At 42.2% G+C, this 27,416-nt stretch overlaps 1 protein-coding gene across 7 annotated transcripts in view; it reads left to right on the top strand.

The window, feature by feature from the left end:
* Positions 1 to 27,416, top strand: part of ACTR3B (actin related protein 3B) — a 127,118-nt gene that overhangs the window by 44,117 nt on the left and 55,585 nt on the right. For 6 of the 7 annotated variants that reach the window (XM_077995200.1, XM_028845060.2, XM_077995201.1 and 3 more), the window contains 7 exon segments: positions 1,714 to 1,838; positions 3,104 to 3,214; positions 15,935 to 16,030; positions 17,878 to 17,985; positions 21,683 to 21,826; positions 24,719 to 24,892; positions 26,701 to 26,793. In XM_077995200.1, the coding sequence (XP_077851326.1) occupies positions 1,714 to 1,838; positions 3,104 to 3,214; positions 15,935 to 16,030; positions 17,878 to 17,985; positions 21,683 to 21,826; positions 24,719 to 24,892; positions 26,701 to 26,793 (851 nt within the window). 7 annotated transcript variants of the gene reach the window in all.

A 27,416-nucleotide genomic window follows, 5' to 3' on the forward strand; every position in this document is an offset into this window, starting at 1 on the left:
ATTCATTTCTGGCTGTTTTTTCCACTGGTTTATATGTCTGTTTTTATACCAGTACCATGCTGTTTTGATTACTGTAGCTTTGTAGTGTACTCTGAAGTCAGGTAGTGTGATCCTTCCAGCTTTGTTCTTTTTGCTTAAGATTCCCTTGACTATTTGGGGTCTCTTGTGGTTCCATGTGAACTTAGGATTATTTTTTCTATTTCTGTGAAGGATGCCATTGGTATTTTGATAAGGACTGTACTGATTCTGTACATCACTTGGGTAGTAAGTCACAAAGATTTTGATGTTTTAATTTGGAGAAATTTTATCTAGCACTTATATTTGTATAGCTAGGAGAGTTGTACTTTCATCTGAAATACATTAAGGATAGTGAGATGCCATTAGTGTATTTATGGAATTAGGTTTATGTTAGAATTATTTAGGTATAGTTTGACCATTTTTCAAACCCACAATAACTATTTTAGTGGAGTAAAATGTTAATTTAACAAATATTTCTCTAATGCCTATTCTGATAGTCAGCGGCCTGCTTAGGTGCAAATCCTGTCTGTGTCTCTTAGAAGCTGTGTGACCTTGATAGATTGTTAAGTTTCTGTTTCTGTAAAATGCAGATAATAGTACCTGTCTCATAAGCTGTTGTGAGGATTAAATAAAGTAGTGTGCAAAAGGAAACACTTAGCAGAGTGTTCAATAAATGTAAACTTTTAGTTATTGATATCTGAGCCTCCCACTGCAGAAACAGTGAAAGGTGGGTGTTATTTGACGTTAAGGAATCTACAGTTTGGTAGACTGATCTTAAACAATTGTAATTCATCCTGAAAAATGCCTTAATGCAGGTATAAAAGGGCCAGGGGAAGCATCAAACACATGTGCAGAACTGCAGTTTGTCAAGGAAGCCTTCAAGGGAGGAGATGGTGTTGATGTCAGGACCTGATGGATGAAAATAGCTCATGGGAGAGCTCAAGAGTGTGACCAGGAGTTAGGAATTTCAATGGAAAATGGAATCTTTGTGATGCCCTCCACATTTCATTAGATGTTAAATTCTAGAGTGAAGTTCGATATGATTATTAACTACTAAGTATATTCCCAAATATTTAAGGTTAAGATCTTACTAAACTAATGAATTATAAAGCCATTAATATTTGGAATTTTTATGTAATAGTTATTTGATTATGGTACTTTTTTTTGGCTACGGATATTAACCAGTAACATTCTAATTTATCATTTTAATGGGAAGTCGTGGCTTTTTTTTCTCCCTGTAACAATACTAAAAATACATTTTAAGGCTATGTGATGTAGAGTTTTATTAGAGACATTATTTTTCTGTTTACTCTCCTTTTCTGTATTGTACAGAATTTTGTCCCCTTCTATATTGTATTTTAAATTTGGAACCTACTGATGTATAGGCATTTCACTTACTATCTTGAGGGATTTTTCCAGATAAAACAGAAATTTAGTAATGTAGCTTCTGCCAGTATAAAAGCAGAGCAGCTCATTTCCTTTGTACCATTCTGAAAATCATACCAGAATAGAATAGCTTGTTTCTGTATTATTTTATGTACTCATTGACATTGTCTTTTTTGTGAGCATCCTTCACCCCACATGGAACCCTAACAATGAAAATTTACTTGTGTGTATATAGGGATATTATCCCTTTTGATCATTTAAATAGATATGGATAGTGATAGAAATCTGTGTGTGTGTGTTTTTTTTAAGGTATTGCCATCAGAGAGTCGGCAAAGGTAGTTGACCAAGCCCAAAGGAGAGTGTTGAGGGGAGTTGATGACCTTGACTTTTTCATAGGAGATGAAGCCATCGATAAACCTACATATGCTACAAAGGTAAATGTCCGACGGGTGTTTGCTTCTCTAAGTGTAGAGCAGTAGGATGAGTAATGCAAAATGGTCATCTAGAAGTTGTATTTGTGAGTTGTGGAATGTGTTTCTATTATGTTTGAATAGAGGTGGTGGTGGTGGTTGGTTTTTGAATGGGGGTGTTTTTGATTGGAGAATTAAGGGAATTAACAGATCCCTGGAATGCAGAATAGACTCAGGAAACACCAGGTCACACATGAAAGCAAGATCCCCCCCTCTGGAAAATTGTTGACAGGTTGACTAACCTGTCAGTTGAGGGAAAATTGCAGATTGGTTAATTAAAAAGAAACACTAACATTATTTAAGCAGACTTTTTTTTTTTTTTTTTGAGACGGTGTCTCGCTGTGTCGCCCAGGCTGGAGTGCAGTGGCCGGATCTCAGCTCACTGCAAGCTCCGCCTCCCGGGTTTACGCCATTCTCCTGCCTCAGCCTCCCCAGTAGCTGGGACTACAGGCGCCGCCACCTCGCCCGGCTAGTTTTTTGTATTTTTTTTTTAGTAGAGATGGGGTTTCACTCTGTTAGCCAGGATGGTCTCGATCTCCTGACCTCGTGATCCACCCGTCTCGGCCTCCCAAAGTGCTGGGATTACAGGCTTGAGCCACCGCACCCAGCCTAAGCAGACTTTTTTTTTTAAAGCTCCAGATCCAGTTGTATGATAATTAGCTGCAGTATTCTATCTGTTCCTCATTTTTTTTGTTGTTGTTGTTTTTTTAGAGATAGGTCTTACTCTGTCACCCAGACTGGAGTGCTCTGATGCCATCTTGGCTCACTGCAGCCTCGACCTCCTGAGCTCAAGCAATCCTTTCTCCTCAAGTTCTCAAGTAGATGGGACTACAGGCACGCATCACCATGCCTGGCTGATTTTTAAAATTTTTTGTAGAGACTGTCTTGCTATGTTGCCCAGCCTGTTCTCGAACTCCTGGGCTCGAGTGAGCCTCCTGCCTTGGCCTCCCGAAGTGTTGGATTAGAGGCATGAGCCACTGTGCCTGGCCTGTCTCCCTGTCATTGTTAAGGTGATTCTTTGTTTGTAGAAATGAGTGGAGGAGAATATGAACAATAATATAACTTAATCTTTTTTTTTCAAATGCTGTTGTTTCTTTACAAGAATTAAAAACTACAATGAGAAGGAGACCTTTATTCTGTAATAACACAGTTTCTTCTGTGCCACTGTTAAACTGCTGCTCTTATTGTCATGAACTGAGGCTTGACAACTCTGGTTTCTCTTCCTCCAGTGGCCAATACGACATGGAATCATTGAAGACTGGGATCTTATGGAAAGGTTCATGGAGCAAGTGGTTTTTAAATATCTTCGAGCTGAACCTGAGGACCATTATTTTTTAATGGTGAGTAACTGGAACTAAGAGGAATATATTCCTGTAAGTTCCAAATTGCTTAGATTTTAAACTGAAGATATTCTTTTCTAGGGCGTTTTAAATTTCTTCTAAAGATATGTGCATGAATCAGGCTGCTTTTTTGAAAATACTGGAAAGCTCAATAAAAATGTTCAGAACAAAAGGGGCTTGTTAGCTCACCAAACAGGAAGCCCAAGTGAGGCAGCTCTGGGGCGTTGTTTTAGCAGCTCAGTGATGGAATTGCACATGCAACCTAGGGCACAGCTTGAGCTCTTCTGTTTGTTCCCTTTGGGTCCCAGGGTGGCTGCCAAATTCCCAGATCACCTCTTTGGACATTTCCATACAGAGATTGGAGATTTTCCTTTCACTTTTTAAGAATTTAGAGACCCTTTCCCAGAAACCTTCCCAGCAGATTTGCCCCATCTGCCTATGCCTAACCTGGTTAGAGCAGTAGGAAGGGATTTACTGTGACTGGTTTAGATTCATGAAGACTTTCTCCTTGGGGCGGGGACCAGGAGAACCTGTCTGATGTTCTGGACTCTGGAGGAGGGTAAGTAACTAAACAGGCCTCCAAAAGCAAGGACAATAGAAGGAGGAATGGATTTGGATAAACCAACTACCTGCTTTAGTTTTCCTGAGACATAGCAAGATGATTGTAATTATTGCCACTTATAGCAGAGGAAACCAGGTCAAGATGTTATTTTTTTCTAGGGTTCAAATGTTACTGTAAAATATAACTGAACTGAGTTATGGGCCCTAATTATGATACTTAATTGATTTCATTCAAATGAAATGAAACATCACAGATAAATGAGAAGAAATAACTCCTGGTTCTCTAGTGGTTCTACTCAGCATTACATGTTTTCTTCTGTGAGATGCTCTTTTCAAGTTAAAATTAATTGCATGTACAGAATGCTTGCTTTATAGAGGGCAGTTTCATGTGACGTCAGCTGCATATTAAATCTACATAATTTAGGTTTGGATTTTTTTTCATGCAAGTGCATTGTCAAATGGTCCCAGATCCAATTATAAAATTGTTTCTAACATTAGAATATGAAGTGTTTTTAAGAATTATCTGGTATAAGAAATATTTTAACTATAAGGCTAATAGTTAATGGAATAACTATTAAATATGGAATAACTCTATAATGAATATATATATTTAATGTATATTAAAGCTGGTCTTTGATCTTTTCTCCCTGGCTGTGTCTTCACAACTGAAATTGCCAAGTATGGCTGCTGCGTTTCACAGGCCACTCTGTTTTCTCTGTACATCCACAGTAGTTTTATTTTATTTTGCTGTTTTGCTTTGTATTTTATTTTTCTAGAAATGGGATCTTGCTCTGTTGTCCAGGCTGGAGTTCTGTGGCACAATCCTATCCAGTCACTGCAGCCTCAGACCCTGGGCTCAGTTGATCCTCCCGCTTCAACCTGCTGAGTAGCTGGGACCACAGGTAGAAACCACTAGCCTGGCTAATTTTTAAACATTTTTTGTGGAGACGGGGTCTCACTATGTTGTCCAGGCTGGCCTCAAACTCCCAGGCTTAAGTGATTCTCCCACCTTAGCCTCACAAAGTGTTGGGATTACAGGCATGAGCCACCGTGCCCGGCCCACAGTGGTTTATGTGGAACAAATGGAGCCAATAAACTGACTGTGTGTGAGTGGCTTTGTCTTTACAGCCAAAACAAATCACAGATTCCCACCTGTCAGATTTGGCATTTTTCCTTCTCTAGCATATCACATCAACTACCTGTTGGATAGGATTTTAGGAGCAGGCACGGAGCCCAGCTGCTTCCTTCTGTCTACTTCAGCTTCCCGTGCCAGGAGTTCTTGCTTTACTTAGAGGGACATCTAATCTCAGGCATGTGGAACAAATACGGACCACCACACAGCTCACAAGAATTTTTATTAAAGGGGATTCTTTTTGTGAGTTAGTTGGCATATATGAGATAGTAAAACATAACCACTTGCCAGGATGGAATTGGAGAGGTTTGGTGTGAACATAGAAAAGGCCATTTGCTAAAAATGGGTACCTGCAATGAATGTTCAAAAACAATCAAGTTTATTATTAAAAAGATAAGAAAATACTGTATTACATGTGTTGTGCTTTGAATTCTGCAAGTCATTTTGTTGCATGTCGTGGTTGAGGAAGTGGTGAGAATGGTAAATTTCCTTCAGGTATATGTCCTTAACCGTGTGTTGATGGAATAAAGGGGAGTGAACCAGGTGGAAAGATTTAAGGCCAAGCCATCAAAGTGAATTGAAGACATTAAGAGAGTCTAAGAGGCCCAAATGATGGACCCCCAGGAGCTCACGGAATTATCCTTTCTAACAGCCTTGCCCAGTCATCTGAACATGCAGAGAGAATGACCTCCTTGCCACTGGCTGTTTTCAAGGAGGTGCAGAGACAGCTTACACTGGTTATGCGGACTGAGCACATGGCACCTGGGAACTCCGCTCTTCCCCAATACTGCATTGCCCAAAGCTCAGAACGCACTCAGAGATGTCAAAGAGATGCAGTGCTCCTGAGTGGAAATTGGATTAGAACTTCAGAAGGGATTTTCAAACTTTTTGAATATAAATCCTGCAAGAGCAAACAAGCAGCACATGCAGACGACCAGCAGTGAGAGGGCGTGGTGACTCTGAGGACCTGACTGGGTTAGGGTGATTAGAGCAGGGGAGTGTGGAGAGAGGAGGTCAGGCAGCCTTTGTGCGGTGTAGACAGTGAGCCGCGAGGCCAGTTTTGTGTTTTAGGGAGACTTTATGGGCAGGCACCTCCGGCACACAGAGTCTCGAAGATGACCCCCATGTGAGGTAACAGGTGCCTGTGAGGAGGGCGTACGGTGAGAATGGCAGGAGTGGGTGGAGGGGAGTTCTGTCATTTGCGAGGTTCTTAAAATTATGTAAGGGGATATGTATAGTCGAAACCACCCATGAAAATCCCTCAGGAAGGGCCCGTTTATACAGCTCTGAGTCAGTGGAGAGAAAATGGATTTTCCCTCAGCATAGAGGAACTTTCTTCTGCACCAGCTGGGGTGCTTGACTTACATTTAGGAGGACAGTGTGGTGTGTGGAAGCACAAATGGTTCATTAGGTTGCCCTCAGTCCAGCACTTTGCTCCCAGTCCCAGTACGTTGAAGCTGAGACCACCTGAGAGCAGTTGGACTCCCAGAGCCAGTACTCATTAAGGAGCCCGGGGCAGACATCGTATTACTCATGTAGTTATTTCACCTGCTCTCATATTTGGCCTCATTGTTCTGGCTTGTACCCTCACTAGCTTTTGTATGCTGTTGTGTTTTTGGAGCATGTACAGTTGGTTGGGGTAAGTTATATATAGTTAGCAGAGATAAACAGGAGGTAGACTTGGTGGGTCTTAGTGATGAGAATTGGTAGCAGTTAAGAGAAATCTAGGCTGACTCAGATTTTGAGATGGGGCAGTGCATGGATGATAATGTGATTGGTTAAGATGGGAAACATGAGAAGAAACTCACTTGAGGGAGGGAGGAGGAAGAAGGAGAGTTTGGTTTTGTACATGCTGAGGTCTAAGGGTCTAACTGGGCTGCACAGGTAAAGAAGCCGAGGAACAGCCAGCTCCAAGCTGCAGGTGTTGATGTAGGAGTCAGTAGCGTTCACGTGTTGATTGTTGATGGAAAATTAACTCTGATTACTAAAGATAAAACATACCATCCTTGGTATTTTAGAGATGAATATATGATCATTTTGAGATCTCTAGGTAAAGTTAGTGCTCTGTGAAATCATTTTCTTCATGAACCTGGTGAAATTAAAAAATGTTAGCCATGGCAGTACCCTACATCTGAATCACAATTGCGTTATGTCCTGACTTACTCTAGTTTCCTTTCTGAATTCTTGAGAATGGTTAGACCTGCCTTGTGCACTTCACTAACCAGTGTAGACCTAGCCAGTGTAGACCTAGCCAGTGTAGAGGTCAGCTTTCTTGGATTTGCTAAGCCACTTCCTGCACGTACTTTCCAGCTTCCAGTATATGGTCGCCTCCTCTCCTATTCTCTCTTCCTTGAGGATTTGTATTTTAAAAAATGTTTCTTTACTGTAGTTTTAGAGGGGCATGAAGGTGGAGTAATATTAGATACATGTGTTCAATTTTCTGTCTTTATCCAGAAATATGGGTAGGTTTTATGATAGTCATTATTCATTTTTAAATCAATACCAGGTGATAATTTTACCATTGTTATGTATAAAAATGTTTATGTAGCTTGCATTCATTGATGCTTTGATCATATGCTTCTATATTTAAAAAAACCAGATTATTCTCTTTCTTTTCTTCTCACTGTTGCACTTGACTAGTCTTAAAAAGAGGAAATCCCCCAGAAAAACTGGACATCTCCTATTTAGATCTTGTTATAAATAATAGTTTGAGAAAATTTTAATTACATTTGTCTCCTAAAGGAATAATTACAACATCAATAATGGTGGATAGAGATGAAATGGGAGATTGAGGAAGACGTAGGGTTTGTGATTGTGGTCCTCAGAATCTATAAGGACATGGCCTGAATAATGTCGATTTTGGACTAAGAACCAGGAGAATGTCATTATATTGTAAATGTTCCCTTAAATGGAAGTACATAGATTTTAATTCTTCAAAGATGGTGAACTGTTTTTGGCAGCAAGTAATAGAAGTATAAAAGCAGTAGTTTAAAAAAGTTAGAGTTTTATTTTTCTTAAATTTGTAGCAGAGTCCAGTGCTGATACGGCAGCTCTCTGGTGTTGCTAAGGATCTCTCTACTGTAGTGTCTTGAATATATGGCTTTCATTCTAAGGATGCCTCATGATCACAAGTTGATTACTGCAGCTCCAACTGTCGCCTCTGTGTTGCACGAAGGAAGAGTGTGTTAAGGGCAGGAGGCAAGTCTACTCAGCTTTGTAAGGAGCTTTCTTGGCAACCATACTCCAGCTTTTGTGTCTTACTGGCCAGAACTTACTCACTTAGTCATCCCTGTCCACAAGGACGTCTGGGAAATGCTTTTGTCTGGGCCTGTTGCCGTTTCCCATCATAGATCAGTGGTCTGTCCGTCACAAACTTGCAGTGTCGGTAAGTGTAACTCATAATGCCTGCTGTAGTGGTGTCACTCACAGGCATGAAGACAGTAGCAAAGGAAAGATTCAGCTGCTTTCACAACTCTGACTGGATTTTACCTATCTGGAGAGTGTCACCCACGTTAGGGAGCCGCTGGCCAGGAGGAAGCTGTGGCAAGATGTGCTGCGTCTCCTGCTTGGCGTTGCCATCTTGCTGCCGTAAGTTTCTCTGTCTGTAGATAAAGTACATTAGGAAATTAGGAAGTTATATTAGGAGTTTGTGTGTTCTTGCCCCATGGCCCTAACTCAGAGTTTAACACTTGATTTAGAGATGATTTCCCCTCCATTATAGTAGAATTGTAAGTATGATAGAGAAAATTTGGAAGATATCTATGGGACTTTTTAATAGTCTTATCACATTAACATAGGTACTGTTGACATTTAGTATATTTTCATTTCATCTTTTTACCCATTTAAAAATGATTTTACACTCAATATTGTACTCATTTTCTTAGTTTTCATAACCCTTATTTTAATAGCTATATGATTAGCTGTCTAGTAGGTATTTCCTGTGCAGCAGCTCCGCTATTTTTAGTCATTTTCTCGGTTTTATAAGAAATAATGTAATCTTTGTGCAGACAGTTTTTCCTATGTTTTGAGTATTTTTTGTTTAAAAAGAACTAGCAGTGTTTGATTATGGAGTTCAGCAGTGTTAATAATTTTATCAGTCTCTGCACAGTGTGCTATTTCGGACTGCCATCAGCACTGTACAAGAGGCTTGCTTTCTTTGTACTCTTGTCAGCATTAATATTTTTGATTATTTAATGGATTAAAATTTACCATATGCTTTAAATTTGCATTTTTGATCACTTTGACCTTATAAATTTTTCCACATATTAGTTGTATTTCCTCTTTTGTGAGCTATCCATTCATGCCCTGTGCTCTTTTATGTATCATTTTTATTGCTTTTCTTGTTGCTGTGATTTCTATGAACTTTGTTTTTACTTAACATGTTTTTATTCTAAAATACACATAACAGAATTTACCATTTGAACCATTTTTGAATGTACAGCTTGGTGGCATTAGGCACATTCACAAACCATTGCCACCGTCTGTCTCCAGAAGGCTTTTCAGCTTCCCAAACTAAAACTCTGTCCCCATTGAACACAAATTCTCTTTACTCCTTTACCTGTCCCTGGAATGCCCATTTTGCTTTCTGTCTCTATACATTTGATGACTCTAGGGCCCTCATATAAATGGAATCATATAGTATTTATCCTTTTATGACCAGCTTATTTCACTTAGCTAGCGTCTTCAAGCTTCATCCATGTTGAAGCATGCACCAGGATTTCCTTTCTTTTTAAGGCTGAATAATATTCCATTGTACATAGATACCACATTCTGCTTATTCTCTGGAAGCTCTCATGTAATTAGGATAGCAAGCTTCTTTTGTTGTTATATTTGCAGCAGGTTAGTTTTACTCAGTTAATTTTTTGCCTTTCTCTTTTGGTTATTTCATTTGGACATCCATAACTTTAAATTTGTATGTGGTAAAACTCATTTTCCTTTGATGTTTGTATTTAATCTTCATCCATCTGGGATTTATTTGGATCATCATTTCACACTGAACTTAGACCCAGAGAGCATGCAGGGAGCTAGGGGTAATCTGATTCTTGTTGGTGATGTCTTCTTACAGGTCTGTTTTTGCTTCAGGTTTAATACGCAGCTCTATGCTGGGAGGCAAGAAACCTTCCTATCTGTTCTCAGACATCTTCATACCTTCTTACCGTTTCTCTGCTGATACTTCTCCCCTCTACTCAGTTTAAATGTTTGTTTATTTCACTTATAATTATGCTTGGGTTCCTATTCAGGATGAGAAACAACTTTATAGGTTTCTTTAGTTAATATGTTATTTCTTCTGGAATGAGATACAATATTGGCTATTATGGCTGTTTATTGAGTGCTTCTATGTGCCCAGCCCCATTCTAAATGTTCACAAGTATTAACTCATTTTCTAATGCCACCAACAACCCTCTGCGATAGGTAATGTTATTAGGCCCATTTTTCAGATTGATAGGAGGTGCCTTAAGAGAGAGATTGTACACACTACTGTTGGAATCTGCAGCTCTTACTCATGTGCTTTAAATGAAGGAAATTTAAAGTATTAATCACTAACATTTATGCTATTAACTGTGTTCTGGGCACTTCACTGCTGTTAGCAAATTTAATCTCCTCAGCCCCGAGTAGGCACATTTAAATAAATAACATGTCGTGGAGTGCTTTTTAGTTTCCCTATTTGCAGCCTGTGTTTGAGTATGACTTCATTATTCTCTCTTCCACATTTTGAGATGGCTTCCTCTCTCCCATCCAGGAATTGATGGATTCTAATTACAGTGACTAAAACTTACTTGAGGCAGCATGTTTGAACTTTGCACCCGCTGTTGTGCCAGAGTTTAAAGTGCCAGGCTAGTTGGTAGGTAGATTTGCTTGCTTGTTGTTTGAAGAAGTGATACACACACAGTGCAGAATTGAAAAGGCGCTGGAAGATTTCTAGGGAGCGTGCCCCCCTCGCCTCTTTCCTGCCTAGAGGAAGCTGCCCTTACCAGTTCTTAGCCAGCTGATTGTTCATATTTCAGGGGTGATTGTGTGTAGGCATATGGGTTAGCACACACTTTTTTTTTTTTTTTTTTTTTGAGACGGAGTCTTACTCTGTAGCCCAGGCTGGAGTGCAGTGGCACGATCTCAGCTCATCGCAACCTTCGCCTCCCGGGTTCAAGCAGTTCCCCTGCCTCAAGCCTCCTGAGTAGCTAGACCTGCAGGTACATGCCATCACGCCTGGCTAATTTTTGTATTTTTAGTAGAGACGGGGTTTCACTATGTTGGTCAGGCTGGTCTGAACTCCTGACCTCGTGATCCACCCGCCTCAGCCTCCTGAAGTGTTGGGATTACAGGTGTGAGCCACTGCACCTGGCTAGTACACAGTTTTATTTTACACAAATGGTAACACAGTATGCATACTGTTGTACACCTTGGATTTTGAATTAAACTTTTTTTTTTTTTGTTTAAATTGTAAAAAAAAACTAATACTATTTGTACCCTCTTAGCCATTTTTAAGTGTACAATTCTGTAATGTTAACTATATTCACACTGTTGCATAAGAGATTCTAGAACTTTTCTGTCTTGCAAAACTGAAACTCTGTGCTCGTTGAACAAGTCCCTATATTTCCCCTCTCCCCCCACCTTGTTTTTTGTTTTTGAGATGGAATTAACTCTTGTTGCCCAGGCTGGGAGTACAGTGGCACCATCTCAGCTCACTGCAACCTCTGCCTCCTGGGTTTAAGCAATTCTTCTGCCTCTGCCACCCGAGTGGCTGGGATTATAGCATGCACCACCACGCCCAGCTAATTTTTGTATTTTTAGCAGAGATGGGGTTTCCCCATGTTGGCCAGACTGGTCTTGAACTCCTGATCTCAGGTGATCCACCTGCCTCTGCCTCTCAAAGTGCTGGTATTACAGGTGTGAGCCACAGTGCTCAGCCTGTTTAATTTTTTTTTTTTTTTTTTTTCTGAGAGGAAGTCTCTGTGTTGTCCAAGCTAGAGTGCAGTGGCTGTTCCCAGGTGCAGTCATACACCACTACAGCCACCAACTCCTGGGCGGGAGTGATCCTCCCACCTCAGTCTCCTGAGTAGCTGGGACTACAGGCACACACCTGGCTACCACACTTTGTTTTTTAAAAATAGTTTTTGGCCTGGCATGGTGGCTTATGCCTGTAATCCTACCACTATGGGAGGCCGAAGTGGGTGGATCACTTGAGGTCAGGAGTTTGAGACCAGCCTGGCCAACATGATGAAACCCTGTCTCTACTAAAAATACAAAATTTAACTGAGTATAGCGGCATGTGCCTGTAATCCCAGCTACTCCGGAGGCAGAGGCAGGAGAATTGCTTGAATTCTAGGAGGTGGAGTCTCCCAGAGATCCGAGATTGGGCTACTGCACTGGAGCCTGGGTGACAGAGTCAGACTCTGTCTCAAAAAAAAAAAAAAAAGTTTTCATTACAAATTGTTGAAGCAGAAGGATATTTAAGAATGTGTATGGAATGAAGACACCTTTCTCTTTTTAATTTAGCAATTCATCACAGAGATTGTTTCTTCATAGAGTTCATTTTTTGAAATTGTTCCAAAGTGTTTAGTGGTGGGTATTTAGGTTGTTTCTGATCTTCTGATACAGACAGTGTTGACTTTTTACCTTTCAAAGCTACTTTGTTTTGGTTGGGTCTCTTAACCTCAGAATGGAATTTGATTTTGGTTTTGTTTTTAACTGAGAGGTTTTTAGTAGTTGCATTTCCCATTTATATTTGCTGATAATTTTAGTAATAGCAACTCACTGGCATTGAACACATCTGTGTGTCCAGCACTGCTCGAAGCACATTATTTAGACTGCCTTTAATCTTTGCAACTCTCTGAGTGGGGTACTAATTACCTCCACTTTACCCATGAGGAGACTCAGGGAGAGAGAGGAAATAGTTTACCAAGCCTAGTAAAGTGGAAGTCTGAGATTTGATCCCAGTCAGTTTGACCTCAGATCTCTTAATCAGACTGGTGTGGCATGCTACTGTGTGACAGATATGTTTGGTCTTAATTTAACTATTTTTTAAAAATGTTATGCTTCATGTTTTTAATGTGTTTTATTTATGTATTAGTATTTTTTAACTGAAGACTTATTTTTCTCTGCTTTGTATTGGGTGTGTGTTCTTAGTAATAATTAAAACGACTCCTTTTTGCATATTTTAGTATAATTTGATATATTTACCCTGTATTTGTTTAGGGGTAACTATCTCCTTCCTGCTGTAATCAGTGACCAGGTTGGTATTGCCACATGTTCTTGCCTCCCCTTCCTTCTCTCCACCACCTGCTTTTGATTAATGATGTTACTAAACTTATTCCAATGTTAACATTTATAACTTTATGTTTACTAATGCCTGTGATTCTTTATCAGTTTTAAATAATATCTTTTGATCTCACTGTAAGAGGCAAATGTCTTTACATTCTCTCCTTCTTTCTTTGTACACTGCTCAACTTGATACCATTTTTTCTGTTAAAATTTATAACATTTACATTCTGTTCTTAATTCCCAGAAAATAAAAGTCTTTTTTTTGAGACAGAGTCTCACTCCATTGCCTAGGCGGGAATTCAGTGGTGCAATCTCAGCTCACTGTAACCTCTGCTTCCCAGGTTCAAGCAATTCTCCTGCCTTGGCCTCCCAAGTAACTGGGACTACAGGTGTGCACCACCATGCCCGGCTAATTTTTGTATTTTTAGTAGAGATGGGGTTTCACCATGTTGGCCAGGCTGGTCTCAAACTCTTGACTTCAGGTGATCCGCTCGCCTCGGCCTCCCAGAGTGCTGGGATTACAGGCATGAGCCACCATGCCTGGCCAAAGAAAAGTCTTTATTCCTACATCTTAAATGGCTTCATTGCTCACTGTAAGTCTTTGCTGGACTTTCTGCATTCTTCTTGGTTGGATAAAGTTTATCCTCTAATAGTTCATGAACCCATACATTTTGGCTCATGGGAATGAAATTTTCCAAGTTCTTACATGTTTAAGGATATATATTTTTTCTCTTTAGTATTTTATTTTATTGTTTTATTTTTTTAATTGACACATAATAATTGTGCATATTTGTGGGGTACAGAGTGAAGTTTTGATACATACAATGTGTGGTTATCAGATCAGGGTAATTAGCATATCCGTCGTCTCAAATATTAGATATTTTGATTTTGTAACATACTTGACTGACAGTGTGGCCAGATGTAGAATTCTTGGGTTGTACCTTCTTCCCTTGAAGACTCTAAGTGTGGCCGCATGTGTCCTAGTGTTAAATGTAGCAGTGTTGAAGGCTGAGGCTGACTGTACTTTCCCTGTCGTAGGGGTGTATTAGTCTACTTGGCTGCTGTAATTTTGTTTATACCACAGGTTGGGTGGCTTAAACAGCAGACAGTTCATGATTTTCTCAGTTCTGGAGGTTAGAAGTCCAAGATCGAGGTCCATCGGGGTTGGCTCCTGGTGCGGCCCTCTTCCTGGCTTATACGTGGTCCCCTTGCCTGCTGTGTCCTCACAGGCCTTTCCCCTGTGTGAGTGTAGAGTGGGGAGAGAATAGGAGAGAGAGATTGATTTCTGGTGTCTCTTCCTCCTCTTAGAAGACCTTCCTCCAGTCCTATCAAATTAGGGCCCCACCCCTATGACCTCAGGTAACCATGATGACCTCTTGAAAGGCCCTGTTACCAACTATAGTACAGTGGGAGTTAGGGCTTTAATCTATGAATTGGAGGTGTGGGAAGCACAGTTCATTCGTCATAAAGGGTAATGTATACGTTTTGCCCAAAGGTCCAGGGACTTTTTATTTTTTCAGTTTTAAATATGAGATGTACACCCATATTTGTTGACAAGGAAAAATGTTCATAGTATATTGTTGAATGACAAAAATCAGGTTTATTTATTCTTTTTCTGTTTCTGTTATCTGTCATTTCCTCCTGTTTGATGATGGTTATTTTAAAATAGATACTTGGATTCTTGGAAATGTCTTTGGAAATTCTTGGGAATTTTTATCTGCTTTGTTTTAATATTTTTCCAGATACTTTTTTTTTTCTTTCTTTTTGGAGACAGGATCTTGCTCTGTCACCCAGGTTGGAGTGCAGTGGCACAATCTCAGTTCACTGTAGCCTTCACCTCTGAGGCTCAAGTGGTCCTACCTCAGCCCCCCAAATAGCTGGGATCACAGGCATGTGCCACCACACTTGGCTGACTTTTAAATTTTTTCGTAGAGGTGGGGTCTTGACCAGTTTGCCCAGGCTGGTGTTAAACTCCTGGACTCAAATGATTCTCCCTCCTCAGCCTCCTAAAGTGCTAGGATTATAGATGTGAGCTACCCACCTGCCCCTAGATAGGCGTTTTTTTGTCTGCCATTTGTTTTTCCTATTTTCTCTGTCCCTTTTCTTTTTCTTTGAGTGTTTTTATATCACTGTTGGCTGGCTTCTTTGTGCCCCTTACTCGTCCCTGAATGAGCAGAGTTCTTCTGAACTAATGGCGTGTGGGTAGGCTGGGGAGGTCCTGGGCAGCGTCTGGGGGAAGCTGTGCTCTGCCCTGGGCTCTTCCCTTGCCACTGGACTGTAAGGGTGCTTGGCCTAACCTTGCCTGCTCTGCCACCCTATGGCTCCTCACACTGGGCCTGTCCTGAGCAAGGGCTTGCTGCTCCTCTGGCTCTCCTTTGCTGAGACCTGAAGTCACTGGTTTGCCTTTGGTGTCCTCACTCGTCTTGGTTGTGTTTTCACAGCCCTTGGCAACTTGCTTCTGGGATATTCAGTTTCATGGTGTTTAGGTGTTATGTTATTGAAGACAGAGTTTCTTTTTCTGTAACTCGTTCTTATTTTGGGTGGGTAATAAGAACAGAAGCCTTCAGAGAGGTCTTTACTCTGCCATCTTAAAGCTTTTAAGGCTCACAGCCAGATTTCTTTAATACACTTTGGGCATCTTCTATCTCTAAAATCAGGGAGTTGTATAATGTCCTTACTAACATACTTTCTGGTTAACCTGTTTATGGTTCTGATGTATTTACATGAAATTTGGGCAAATACTAAATATAGTGAATGTTTTCTTACAGACAGAGCCTCCACTCAATACACCGGAAAACAGAGAGTATCTTGCAGAAATTATGTTTGAATCGTTTAACGTACCAGGACTCTACATTGCAGTTCAGGTAAAAGCAGTTGTTTTTGTGATTCCTGAAGCACGTGAGCTGTCTAATAGTGGAAGTAATGGCATTTCCCAAGGTTCTCCGCTGGAAGACTGCACTGTGCACCCTTCCTTTTTCCACTCCCTGCCCCGCCCCCATGCCATTCAGGACTACAGGGAACGTGTCCTGTGACTTTTCTTTTCATATTTATGCCATTTTTTGGTATAGACGTCGTCTGGCTCTTTTTACATGCATTAAAGTCTAATGCATTTTTATCTGAGTGACAAGATACAGGTGTAGACGTGCCTCTTCTTTTGGCATCTCTGACTTACTTTGATCAGAAAAACAAAATAAATACCTTTAGAGGTTTCCCCTTTCTGATTTTGGGCTCTTATGAGCCCCGGTGTACTTGATTCTGAGGGGCCCTGTGTTTTCATGAGCTCGCAGAACTTGTTCTGAAGCTGCAGTTCTGGGTGTGATGGTTTTTGGTTGCATTTGGTCGCATTTGGTCATTATTTGCCTGCCACCTTATATAAGGGAATTGACTGAAATTTTGGGGAATAAATGAGATGGGTGTTGCCCAAATGTTTCCTGCATACTACTAGTCACTTCTAAGGAGGAGAAGGAGGAAGAGTTCCATAGAAAGATGAATTTGGGCGGTGCTGCATCCTGCAGCTTTCTCGGGCTGATTCACAGTGCCTGTCAGCACAGTCTAGGCTCTGAGGATTCCTGTGTCGAAATCTATGTATTCTAGCACTTCCAAATTCATTTAACTACAGATCTTCCCCCTGGCTAAGTTATTTGTATTCCATGGGATAGGGAAACACTTTAGGAAACATAAGACTGGTGGTTCTCAAAGTGGTCTGTGCAGCAAGTTTACCTGGAGAATGTTTTTTAGAAGTACAGATTTTGGGCTTCATCTTCGAGCAGCGTTTTCCACCCTCAGTGCTTTGGGCTGGGTAGTCCTGTGTTGTGGGCGCTGCACTGTGCATTACAGGGGACTTAGCAGCATCCCTGGCCTCTGCCCACTAGAAGACAGCAGCCCCACCTCAAGCCTCCCCACCCCGACAAAGAAAATGGTACCAGACATTGCCAGATGTTCCCTTTGGGGCAACATTTTCTTTGGTTGAAAAATTACCCTGTACCTTCCAGTTTAGAATTCCTGGGTGTGAGGCCTAGTAGTCTGTATTTTAAACAACTCTACAAGTGACCTCATTGCCAGTCTGTGGCCCCACACTGGAAACCAATGAATTAGAAATTAAAATCTTATGATTCTATAATGAAATATCTTTTTCACTGGCTTTTCTTTGCAAAACTTCAGGTTTCTTTTCTTTTCTTTTCTTTTTTCTTTCATTTTTGAGACAAGGTCTCACTGTGTTGTCCAGGCTGGAGTGCAGTGGTGCAATTATGGCTCACTCTAGCTGCAACTTTCTGGGCTGAAGGGATCTTCACACCTCAGCCTCCCAAGTAGCTGGGAGTACAGGTGTGTGCCACCACACCTGGCTAATTTTTGTGTTACTTGTAGAGATGGGGTTTCACCATGTTGCCCAAGCTGGTCTTGAACTCTTGGGCTCAAGTGATCTGCCTACCTTGGCCTTCCAAAGTGTTGGGATTACAGGCATGAGCCACCACATTCAGCCAGGTTTCTTTATCGAAAACTTGACTCCTGTAGTTTTAAGTCTCAACATTTTCGTGTTAGTTGTCCAAGTCTGAATTGGAATTTGAGGGACAGGGGTCAGAGGATGGATAGGAAAAGGAAAGAGTTACTCAGACATATTTAGTAAGAGAGTTTGTTGATTGGACCTGGAAAGGCCCACAGATGCTTTAGAAAGAGTTCCCATGTGCGAGTGGTTTGCATGTCTTTTCTCCAGGCAGTGCTGGCCTTGGCGGCATCTTGGACATCTCGACAAGTGGGCGAACGTACGTTAACGGGGATAGTCATTGACAGTGGAGATGGAGTCACCCATGTTATCCCAGTGGTAAGCAGAATGGTTAATGTATATATGTCTCTGTAGGCTTAACACCTGATTCGAGGTAAGGATGCAAATAAAAAAAAAAAACAGCCTTCTGCAATGAAAATACATTTCAGATGATAGTTATACTTAGAAAAGGTAATAATAGTTTTTTATTTTTTTGCCACCTATATAAGGGAATTGACTGAATTCCCCAAGTATGTGGGAAAGAATGAAAAAGATGGCCAATTATTGTGGCTTTGGCAATTTTAAATTCATGGTGGCATATTTCTACAGTCAGAATGTCAGAGAATGTCCAGGATGTCTCTGGATCTACAGAGCCTCTGTTACACCATGGGTGTAACATCAAAAGAATATTTTCCAGAGTTATCATTGTGACGTGTTGGGAGATAGACATCATTTTGGATGTTCAATTTGTAGGTGCAGTGCATGGCCATTTGAAGGAGCACATCTGTGTTCTGTGAAAAGATGTGAATTGCAACCAGCTCAGGCTTGGAAAAATTGCTTCTTGTTTTAAAAATTTATTTAAGGGCCGGGCGCGGTGGCTCATGCCTATAATCCCAGCACTTTGGGAGGCCCAGGCAGACAGATCACCTGAGGTCGAGAGTTCGAGACCTGCCTGACCAACATGGAGAAACCCTCTCTCTACTAAAAATACAAAATTAGCCGAATGTGGTGGCACATGCCTGTAAACCCAGCTACCTGGAAGGCTGAGGCAGGAGAATTGCTTGAACCTGGGAGGCGGAGGTTGCAGTGAGCCAAGATCGCACCATTGCGCTCCAGCCTGGGCAACAAGAGCGAAACTCCGTCTCAAAAAAAAAAGGTTATTTAAAAGCCAAGAATGGGAGATTGTACATTTTGGCTTGCAGAAGGCTCTGCAATACCACTTTTTGGTTTTAGATAAGTGATTCCTAATTTGGGTCTCAAGAGATCTCTGAATTTTTCTTTTGGTCCAATGGACTGTTTAAAGGAATTATCTTAAATTCATGTTTTTGGAAAATGTATCGGAAGTGTCTGAAGAAGGTATTCAGAGGGAAGTCAGACTCATCCTGGTCTTTCTCCTGTGAGGTCTCCTCCTCAGGAACCACCATTGCTAGTTACTTCTGTTATGTTACAGATGTGTTTCTGCATGTGTATATGGGGGTGTGTGTATGTGTATATTTTTACATACACACACAGCTCTTTTAAAATGCAAATTAGGATTTTCAAAAACCATTTAGTTGAAAAAATAGTCACCATTTCATTTTGAGAGGTGATGGGATGATGTACTAATACTAATGCCTTTAATTCCTTGAAGGTTAGGAATCACTGCAGTGGAAAGGCTTCATGGTCCATGTGCCTACAGTCAGGGAGAAAAAGGCCAACCTCCTGCACCCGTGCCTTGTACTCCTGGCATGGTCCTTCCCGTGGGGAGGAGAGGTGGCTGCCCTGCCCTGTGAAGTGTGCTCTAGACTTGAACCTCCTTCAAGCCAGTCTCAGCACTCCTGTCCGTGGATCTCGAGAAGAGTTAGTGCCCTGGGTGCAGAGCCCTCACTGAGAACTCAGGCTGCTGTTTACTCAGAGAGCTGCGCTGCTGAGATCCAAGATGAGGCCCCTAGGCCCCTGGCCTGCACCGCCTTTGGTTCTCTGCCTATTTCTTATGTCTGATTTAGGAAAAGGGAAGAAAATACATTTCACAGCATGTCCAGGCCCACCAAGAAAGTTGTTTGAAAATATTTTTTATCGTATCTTAGTTCGGTTTTTCCCCCAGTTATAAAAATTACATTGTCATTGAAAATTTGGATAAAATAGAAAAATTTGAAGAAATAAAATTACCTGTAAAGCCACCCAAAGACCTGTATTATGCCTTTATTTGTATAGTCTTTAAGCTCTTTTTCTTTTTTTTTTGGAGATGGAGTTTCACTCTTGTTGCCCAGGCTGGAGTGCAATGGCACGATCCGGCACACTGCAACCTCTGCCTCCCAGATTCTCCTGCCTCAGCCTCCTGAGTAGCTGGGATTACAGGCATGCGCCACCATGCCTGGCTAATTTTGTATTTTTAGTAGAGACGGGGTTTCTGCATGTTGGTCAGGCTGGTCTCAAACTCCCGACCTCAGGTGATCTGCCCATCTTGGCCTCCCAAAGTGCTGGGATTACAGGTGTGAGCCACCGTGCCCAGCCTGAGCTCTTTTTCTAAGACACATGTCACACGCACACACTTTAAACACAATTGGAATGTCTCATGTCTGGTCTGGGATTCTATATATAATACAATCCTAAAGTTATATTTTGCATATTGATTTAACCCTAATTTTTTTCTCTTGTGGTTAAATATTCTGTGAAAATACATTTAAGAAGTACATAATTTATTTTTCTGTTGTTGGACATGTATCTTGTTTTAATATTTTTACCACTGTCATGAGCTGATATTTATTTAACAGTATTTTAGAAAATATTACGTGTAATGCATAGAATGTGGTAATTTTGAATAATTTATGTGTTAGAAAGCTAATATTATTTTTATGGGTTTAAGTTGATTTTTAATAATTTGTACATATCTTTTAGCTCCGTCTTAAAATACTTTACAAATACTTGGACTCTACAGAAAGGCTAAATCCTTTTTTGCTTCTAGAAGTTAGGTACATCAGAAAAAAACCATAGGAGGAATTCAGTAAGTTGTCCTTGCAACTTTACTGGTGACTAGATGCAACTATTAGAATGAATACGTGTGTAAAATGAAGTCAGCGTTTCACTTCTGTTCCCTTCTGTCTCACTTGGGGAGTGTGGCACAGAGGCTGTGATTGCTGTAACGTGAAACCTGAGGGTCTTTACCGGATGATCCAGCGGTAGGCGTTGTCCACTCTGATGGTCAGCATCCTGCTCACCCCTGTGGAACAAGCTGGATGTGTGTCCAAGCTTGTGGCTCCTGTGGCAGGTCTGTGCCCACAGGAAGGCTGATGAGGGAGCTTTGGACCCATCATTGCTGTGGGCATGTGGATACTTTACACCGGTCCTGCCATTGACGGCACAGTTGGTGGTCACCCTTCTTTCCTGGTCCCTCACAGACATACCTTCACTGGCTCAGGGAGGCAGTGGAATGAGAGGCTCCCCACCCCCAAAAGCAGTGCTATGTGCTCGACACACACAGTTTCATCTGAACTGTGTTATTGGCCCCTGCAGAGTATTGTTTGCCCCATATGATGGACAAATGCGCTGAGGCTGAAGCATGTGAAACTTGCAAATGTGGAGCCGGAATTGGAGTCCAGGTTGTTAGAATCTAAGCCCTGTGTATTAACCAAATTGCTGACTTTGAAACATAAGTAGATTTATAGTTGGCTTAACAATTTATAAATAAAACTTTTTCCTTTTTGTTAGGGAAAAAACCTATTGGGTTTAGTGTTCCCACAGACAGCATTACTTTTTGGAAATGAACTATCCCGTGTGTTTTTTCTTTTCATATTCCTAACGAAGACATCATTTTGGTTGCTTTCGGAGAGCGTCAGATTATTGGAATAATCTGGAAGTTTGAATATAAATGGAATTGCGTATGCAGTCATTTCGAAAGACCTTCTGTGCCGAGCTTGCAGAGGGTGGGGATTCTGTAAATGCTTGTTAATGCTGTGAGGGGCAGACAGGGAGGCTGAGACAGGAAACCTTGTGAGTCCAGGCTGCTCTCCACTACAGAATCACTAACACAGCTGTTTTGCCTCCTCTTCTTCCCTAGGCAGAAGGTTATGTTATTGGAAGCTGCATCAAACACATCCCGATTGCAGGTAGAGATATTACGTATTTCATTCAACAGCTGCTAAGGGAGAGGGAGGTGGGAATCCCTCCTGAGCAGTCACTGGAGACAGCAAAAGCCATTAAGGTAAAAACAGATGGGAAACCGGCTGGTTTGGGGGTGAGAGAGATGGTGTTCTGGACACTTCCCCTCGGTGCCATCATCCCTGCTTCTCCTTTCCTTCCTCTCCCCTTCCCATGAGTGTGGGGCTTGATTTGTTTTACCCCTTGGGTTTAGTGGGCTGAAGATGTAAAGCTTAACCTCTTCCAAACTAGATGCTCTGAGGTTCCAGCTGTCAGTGAGAACAGCTTGGTAGCTGGTGCAGTGTCCCAGCATGCAGAGGCGCATTGTTCAGCTGGAACCTCACTGCCAGAGCCTCAACTACCAGAGCGCTCCTTCCATACTGCCTCCATGCTTCGCTGTAGAATCAGGAGGCGACTGCAGCAGCAGAACACTGCCACCCTAGAATCCAGAGCTATTGCACAAAATTCACACACAGGTGTGGGTGTGACGTGTGGCCATAAGCATCTCCTTCCTTTACTGCACAGTTTCTGAGTGTAGTGGAGCTTGAGGGGGGTGAGCCTGACACCCACCCTTCTCCTCACTGCCTTCCTCCCTTCTCAGCACCTCGTAACTGAGGCTGCTTGAAGGAAAGGAAGCATCAGAGATGATTCCCGAGGTGTTTTTAGGACAGGAAGCACTGGCATGGGGCAGGCTCTGCAGTTGGGTATGACCTGCCGTACTTTACCTGGAACCAGAGATTCCTGGGAAGGAGGCTCTCAGTGCTGAAATGGTGACATGGGGAAGACGTGGTCCCTTCCATCTCAGGGGGAGGTTTCCTGAGGCATCATTAGACATTCTTTTTTAGACTAAAATTTTTCCTAAGGGGTTACCGTCTCCTTTCTTTGCCTTTCCTCAATGGAAGAATATTTGACTATTTGATCCAAGCTCCCTTGCCACTCCAAATCTGTTAGAAATGTAAGTCAGAATGGAGCCCCTTCATAGTGGCTCACACGTATAATCCTAGGACTTTGGGAGGCCGAGGCGGGAGCATTGCTTGAGGCCAGGGGTTCGAGACCAGCTCAGGCAATATAGTGAGATCTCGCCTCTATTTCAAAAAAAAAAAAAAAAAAAAAAAAAAAGAGCCTCTTGTTACTGATACCCAGGGTCCACTCCAGTGGGTCTGAGTCCTTCCTATTTCCACCAGGATTGCTGAGCGGCACTGCTAAGGAGGGGCTTTCCTGACCCTCATGCTGGGCCTTACACTCTCCTCAGGGCTGTTGGAGTTCCAATTTGGACCCTGAAATCTGGGCTGGTGTGCTCGATGTGACTGTGTGTCACCCTCCTGTGAAGGCTGGGAGTAAAAGAGACTCTGTTCATAGCCTCCAAATCAGCTGCCCTGGCCCTGCTGTGTGGGGTAGCCCTTTTAGTTCTTGCCTCACTTCTCTCTTTAAAGGAACAGATCCTGAAAGGCGTGGTTTAGAGCTCCCCCTGCTTCCCTTTACTGCCATGGTCTTCTGTGGTCGTGAGCAGGCCTGAGGGAGTGTGTACCGTGAACACACCACCTTTGCATCATGAATCCTGAACCTTAAGATTAAGCCTGTTACTCTGCACCCAACTCCATGGAAGCATTTCATAGGAAGCGTTTGAGTTAAGTGAGCTGAGATGCTGTGGGATGTTGACCAGGCCTGTGAGGAGAACTGAATGCCTTTGTCTCCAGTCTTGGTTGATTTGAGGTTGTAATCAGCTGACCCTGTTTCTCTGTGTCATCAAGGAACACAGGGTTGTGTAACACTTCTTGCCTGTCAGTCTTCCTAAAATTCTGCTAGAGTATATCCAAGATACCCAGAAGATGGCATTAGAATATGTTTCAGGGATGCTAAGAAACTTTAAACTTAATACCACAAGAACGTCTTTGGAGGTCCTTGAGAGAACCATTCCTTCCACGGTGTGCTGAGTGCCAGCTGGGCAGCCCACCTGGTGTTTCCCGTAGGCAGCGAGTACCTGGGGGTCACCTGCTGCTTGGCTGAGGCCAGCTCTAAGGACACGTATCAACACAAAGGTGTCCAAGAATATTAATCTCACCAGATACTCAGGAAACACTTCGCATCCCTCAGGCTGCCTGTCGGTGCAGGGCGGGGATTGTTAGCGGGTTCTCTCACAGCAGCAGCATCCTGGCAGCTCCAGTCCTCCCCCCTGACTCTCCTTTTCCTTTATTCCCTGGGACCTATCACTTTATAACCTACCATGTCATTTACTTGTTATGGTTGCTTATTGTTGTCTGACTCCCAGCTGGAGTGTAATCTCAGCAGGGATCTGTGTGTGTTTCGCTCACTTGTGTCTCCCAAGTGCCTAGACAGTAAATCTGTGTTAATTGAGGGACTTAGAAGACCCAGTCAACAAGGTACACTATGTCTAGGCAAAGAGATGGTGTCAGTGGAGCCGGTGACAGTGCTGTGGCCAGCTCCACACCAGATTAACAACCAGCAGGTTGACAGTGGCCACCCAGCTTGTGGATGCTGGGACTGAAAGAAGCCTCTGCAGTCAGGTGTTAGGGTGTAGACAGTGCTGCTCTCGTAGGTGAGGCGGCAGCATGGGTCTGCTGGTCCGGTGTGGACAACAGAGGGGTGCCAGGGCAGGCCATAGGGGGCACCTGAGAGGAAGAAGGCAAGACGTGCTTTCTAGACACCTACAGACATCATTTCAGATATGATAGCGATAGAATTGGATAGACCAAGGCTGAGATTAATAGCTGAGTTGCAGAGAAAGCAGACTTACCTGTCCAGAGTCCAAGTGTAACCATGTCTAATATGAAAGACGATGGAATGTGAGACCTGACACGTATCCACACTGGAGTGACGGTGGGGGTGGTTCTGATCCCAGGGCGTGTTTACTGCATGGGGTTCCTGGTTATTTGTCTGAGGGCAGAGACACTGGGCGGTTGTTAATGCCTGGCAACATCTTTGTGTGTGTATGCAGGAGAAATACTGTTACATTTGCCCTGATATAGTCAAGGAGTTTGCCAAGTATGATGTGGATCCCCGGAAGTGGATCAAACAGTACACGGGTATCAACGCAATCAACCAGAAGAAGTTTGTTATAGACGTTGGTTATGAAAGGTTCCTGGGACCTGAAATATTCTTTCACCCGGAGGTAAGATGTTTCCTTTTGTGTGTGCTCAAGTGTGTGGGATGGAGCTGTACTGCCACCCAGAGTGCGGAAAGAGCATTTCCCAGCAAAGGGCCTGTGAGCAGGGCGGCCGTCGTTCTGTCTCCCCGCATCCCCCGTGCCGTTTGTCTGCTTGACAGATTGTTCAGTTTGCCTCTCCTCTTGGCTGTCTGTGTTAATAATTAAAGATGGGTTATACCACAAATAGGAAGACTTATAGGAGCAATAGACGATAATAGAACTAAAAGTAATCTTCAAGGGTTGTGGGTGGTCACATGCTAGTATTACGAGTAGCTATAATCTCAAGGACTATGTGGAGGTTGCCTGTGCCTCAGAGTAGGATAACATATAACCTTTCCATCTTTGGTGATTGCCCTTCCTAACTTCTAATTTTAACCCTGGACAGTTGATCCTGCTCTGTTCCCTGCTGCAAGTTAGGTTAATCTTCTGTCTAAGGCCAGCATTTCTGTTATTTAGGTAATCTTAAGAATTAGAAATGTCATCATTTTAACTAGTAGTTGTAAGGAATTATTAGTACTTTTGCAGAAAGCAGTAATTAAGAGGCACATTTTAAGATTTACATATAATGCATTTTATTTATATTTTGATATATATTCCTGGCTACTTCAGTTTGTATTCAATAGGTGGGTTACAAGCTGCTGTTTGGTTTTAGATATGTATATGGCTGTTTTGTGCAGAGAAACAGCATGGAAAGTATACCTCACTAGTAATCCGAAGAATAAAGCGATGGCAATGATAATCCAGCGAATGCCCGCTTTTAATCTGTGGATTTGAAGTGGACATAGAACGGTTAAATGTCCAGTGAACAGCTTGTGAGCCCCTGAGTGGCCTCCTCCTTCCTCTGAGAGTGCACATTCTTTGATTTTTAACATATTTCAAATGAAACATAATTGAGTTGACGCTTATTTAACTCATGGAATTGAATCTAAGGCTGTTTATTCAATAACGTGATTATCATGTGTATTGTTTCATTTTAAACAAACACTTCTCGTTAAACAAAACACTTCCCTCCATCTTCTAGACCAGGTTTAATTAATCTTTCATTGAACCTGTTTCTTTTTCCTTATATCCTGATTTTCTCATAATACGAATATTGCCAAATGATATGTCAAACTCACGTTTCTCACTGCGTATCACGTGGATCGTGCACATACTCTCCACTGCTCTTATTAGGCTGAATCACTGTGTGCTCATGGTGTGGGGATGGTCTGTCTTTGATATTGTTGGTATTTTTTCTTCACTAAATCCATACATTTTACCTCATGAGGAGAAATATGTCATCACCACCCCACGCACACGTAGTCACGTGGGATTCATTTGACATATCCTTCATTCCAATGTGAATTCTTTTTTTTTTTTTTTTTGAGACGGAGTCTTGCTCTGTCACCCAGGCTGGAGTGCAGTGGCCGGATCTCAGCTCACTGCAAGCTCCGCCTCCCGGGTTCACGCCATTCTCCTGCCTCAGCCTCCCGAGTAGCTGGGACTACAGGCGTCCGCCACCTCGCCCGGCTAGTTTTTTGTATTTTTTTAGTAGAGACGGGGTTTCACCGTGTTAGCCAGGATGGTCTCGATCTCCTGACCTCGTGATCCGCCCGTCTCGGCCTCCCAAAGTGCTGGGATTACAGGCTTGAGCCACTGCGCCTGGCCCCAATGTGAATTCTTTTAAGTTATAATAAATTGTATGTTTGTTAAAGTTACTTTAAAAAAAGTGTTCATGTTGTTCTATTTGAGAGAAATGTGTAATGTTTCTTTTCTATTGATATACAATTCAGTTTGCCAACCCAGACTTTATGGAATCCATCTCAGATGTTGTTGATGAAGTCATACAGAACTGCCCCATTGATGTGCGGCGTCCGCTGTATAAGGTATAAGCTGCGTGGGTAAGGTACCTTGATTTCATTCCACAATTAAAGGCCCATCATTCTTAGAAGTCGGTATTACTATTTATTACTAGTAGATATTCCTGTTTTACCTTCTGTTTCGTAGGATTTGTTAAAGACAGTATAATTGTAAGAGAAAATGGAAATGACTCAGTTAACTAGAATTTTTATTTTATTTTATTTTATTTTGGAGACGGAGTCTTGCTCTATCACCCAGGCTGGAGTGCAGTGGTGCGATCTCGGCTCACTGCAACCTCTGCCTCCTGGGTTAAAGCAATTCTTCTGCCTCAGCCTCCTAAGTATCTGGGACTACAGGTGCATGCCACCATGCCCAGCTAATTTTTTTTTTTGTATTTCAGTAGAGACAGGGTTTCACCATGTTGCCTCGGCTGGTCTCAAACTCCTGAGCTCAGGCAATCCACCCACCTCGACCTCCCAAAGTGCTGGGATTACAGGCATGGGCCACCGTGCCCGGCCGACTGGAAGTATTTAAGTATTGTAAATATATTTTATTATTATCTGACAAGATGTGTTTTAAGTTGAACAGTTTTAGCCACACATATTGATTGAAAGTAAGAGCGATACCCTCTCCCATGCTTTCCGTGAAC

The sequence above is a fragment of the Macaca mulatta genome, chromosome 3 (genome assembly GCF_049350105.2).
Source record: "Macaca mulatta isolate MMU2019108-1 chromosome 3, T2T-MMU8v2.0, whole genome shotgun sequence".
Taxonomy (NCBI): Eukaryota; Metazoa; Chordata; class Mammalia; order Primates; family Cercopithecidae; genus Macaca; species Macaca mulatta.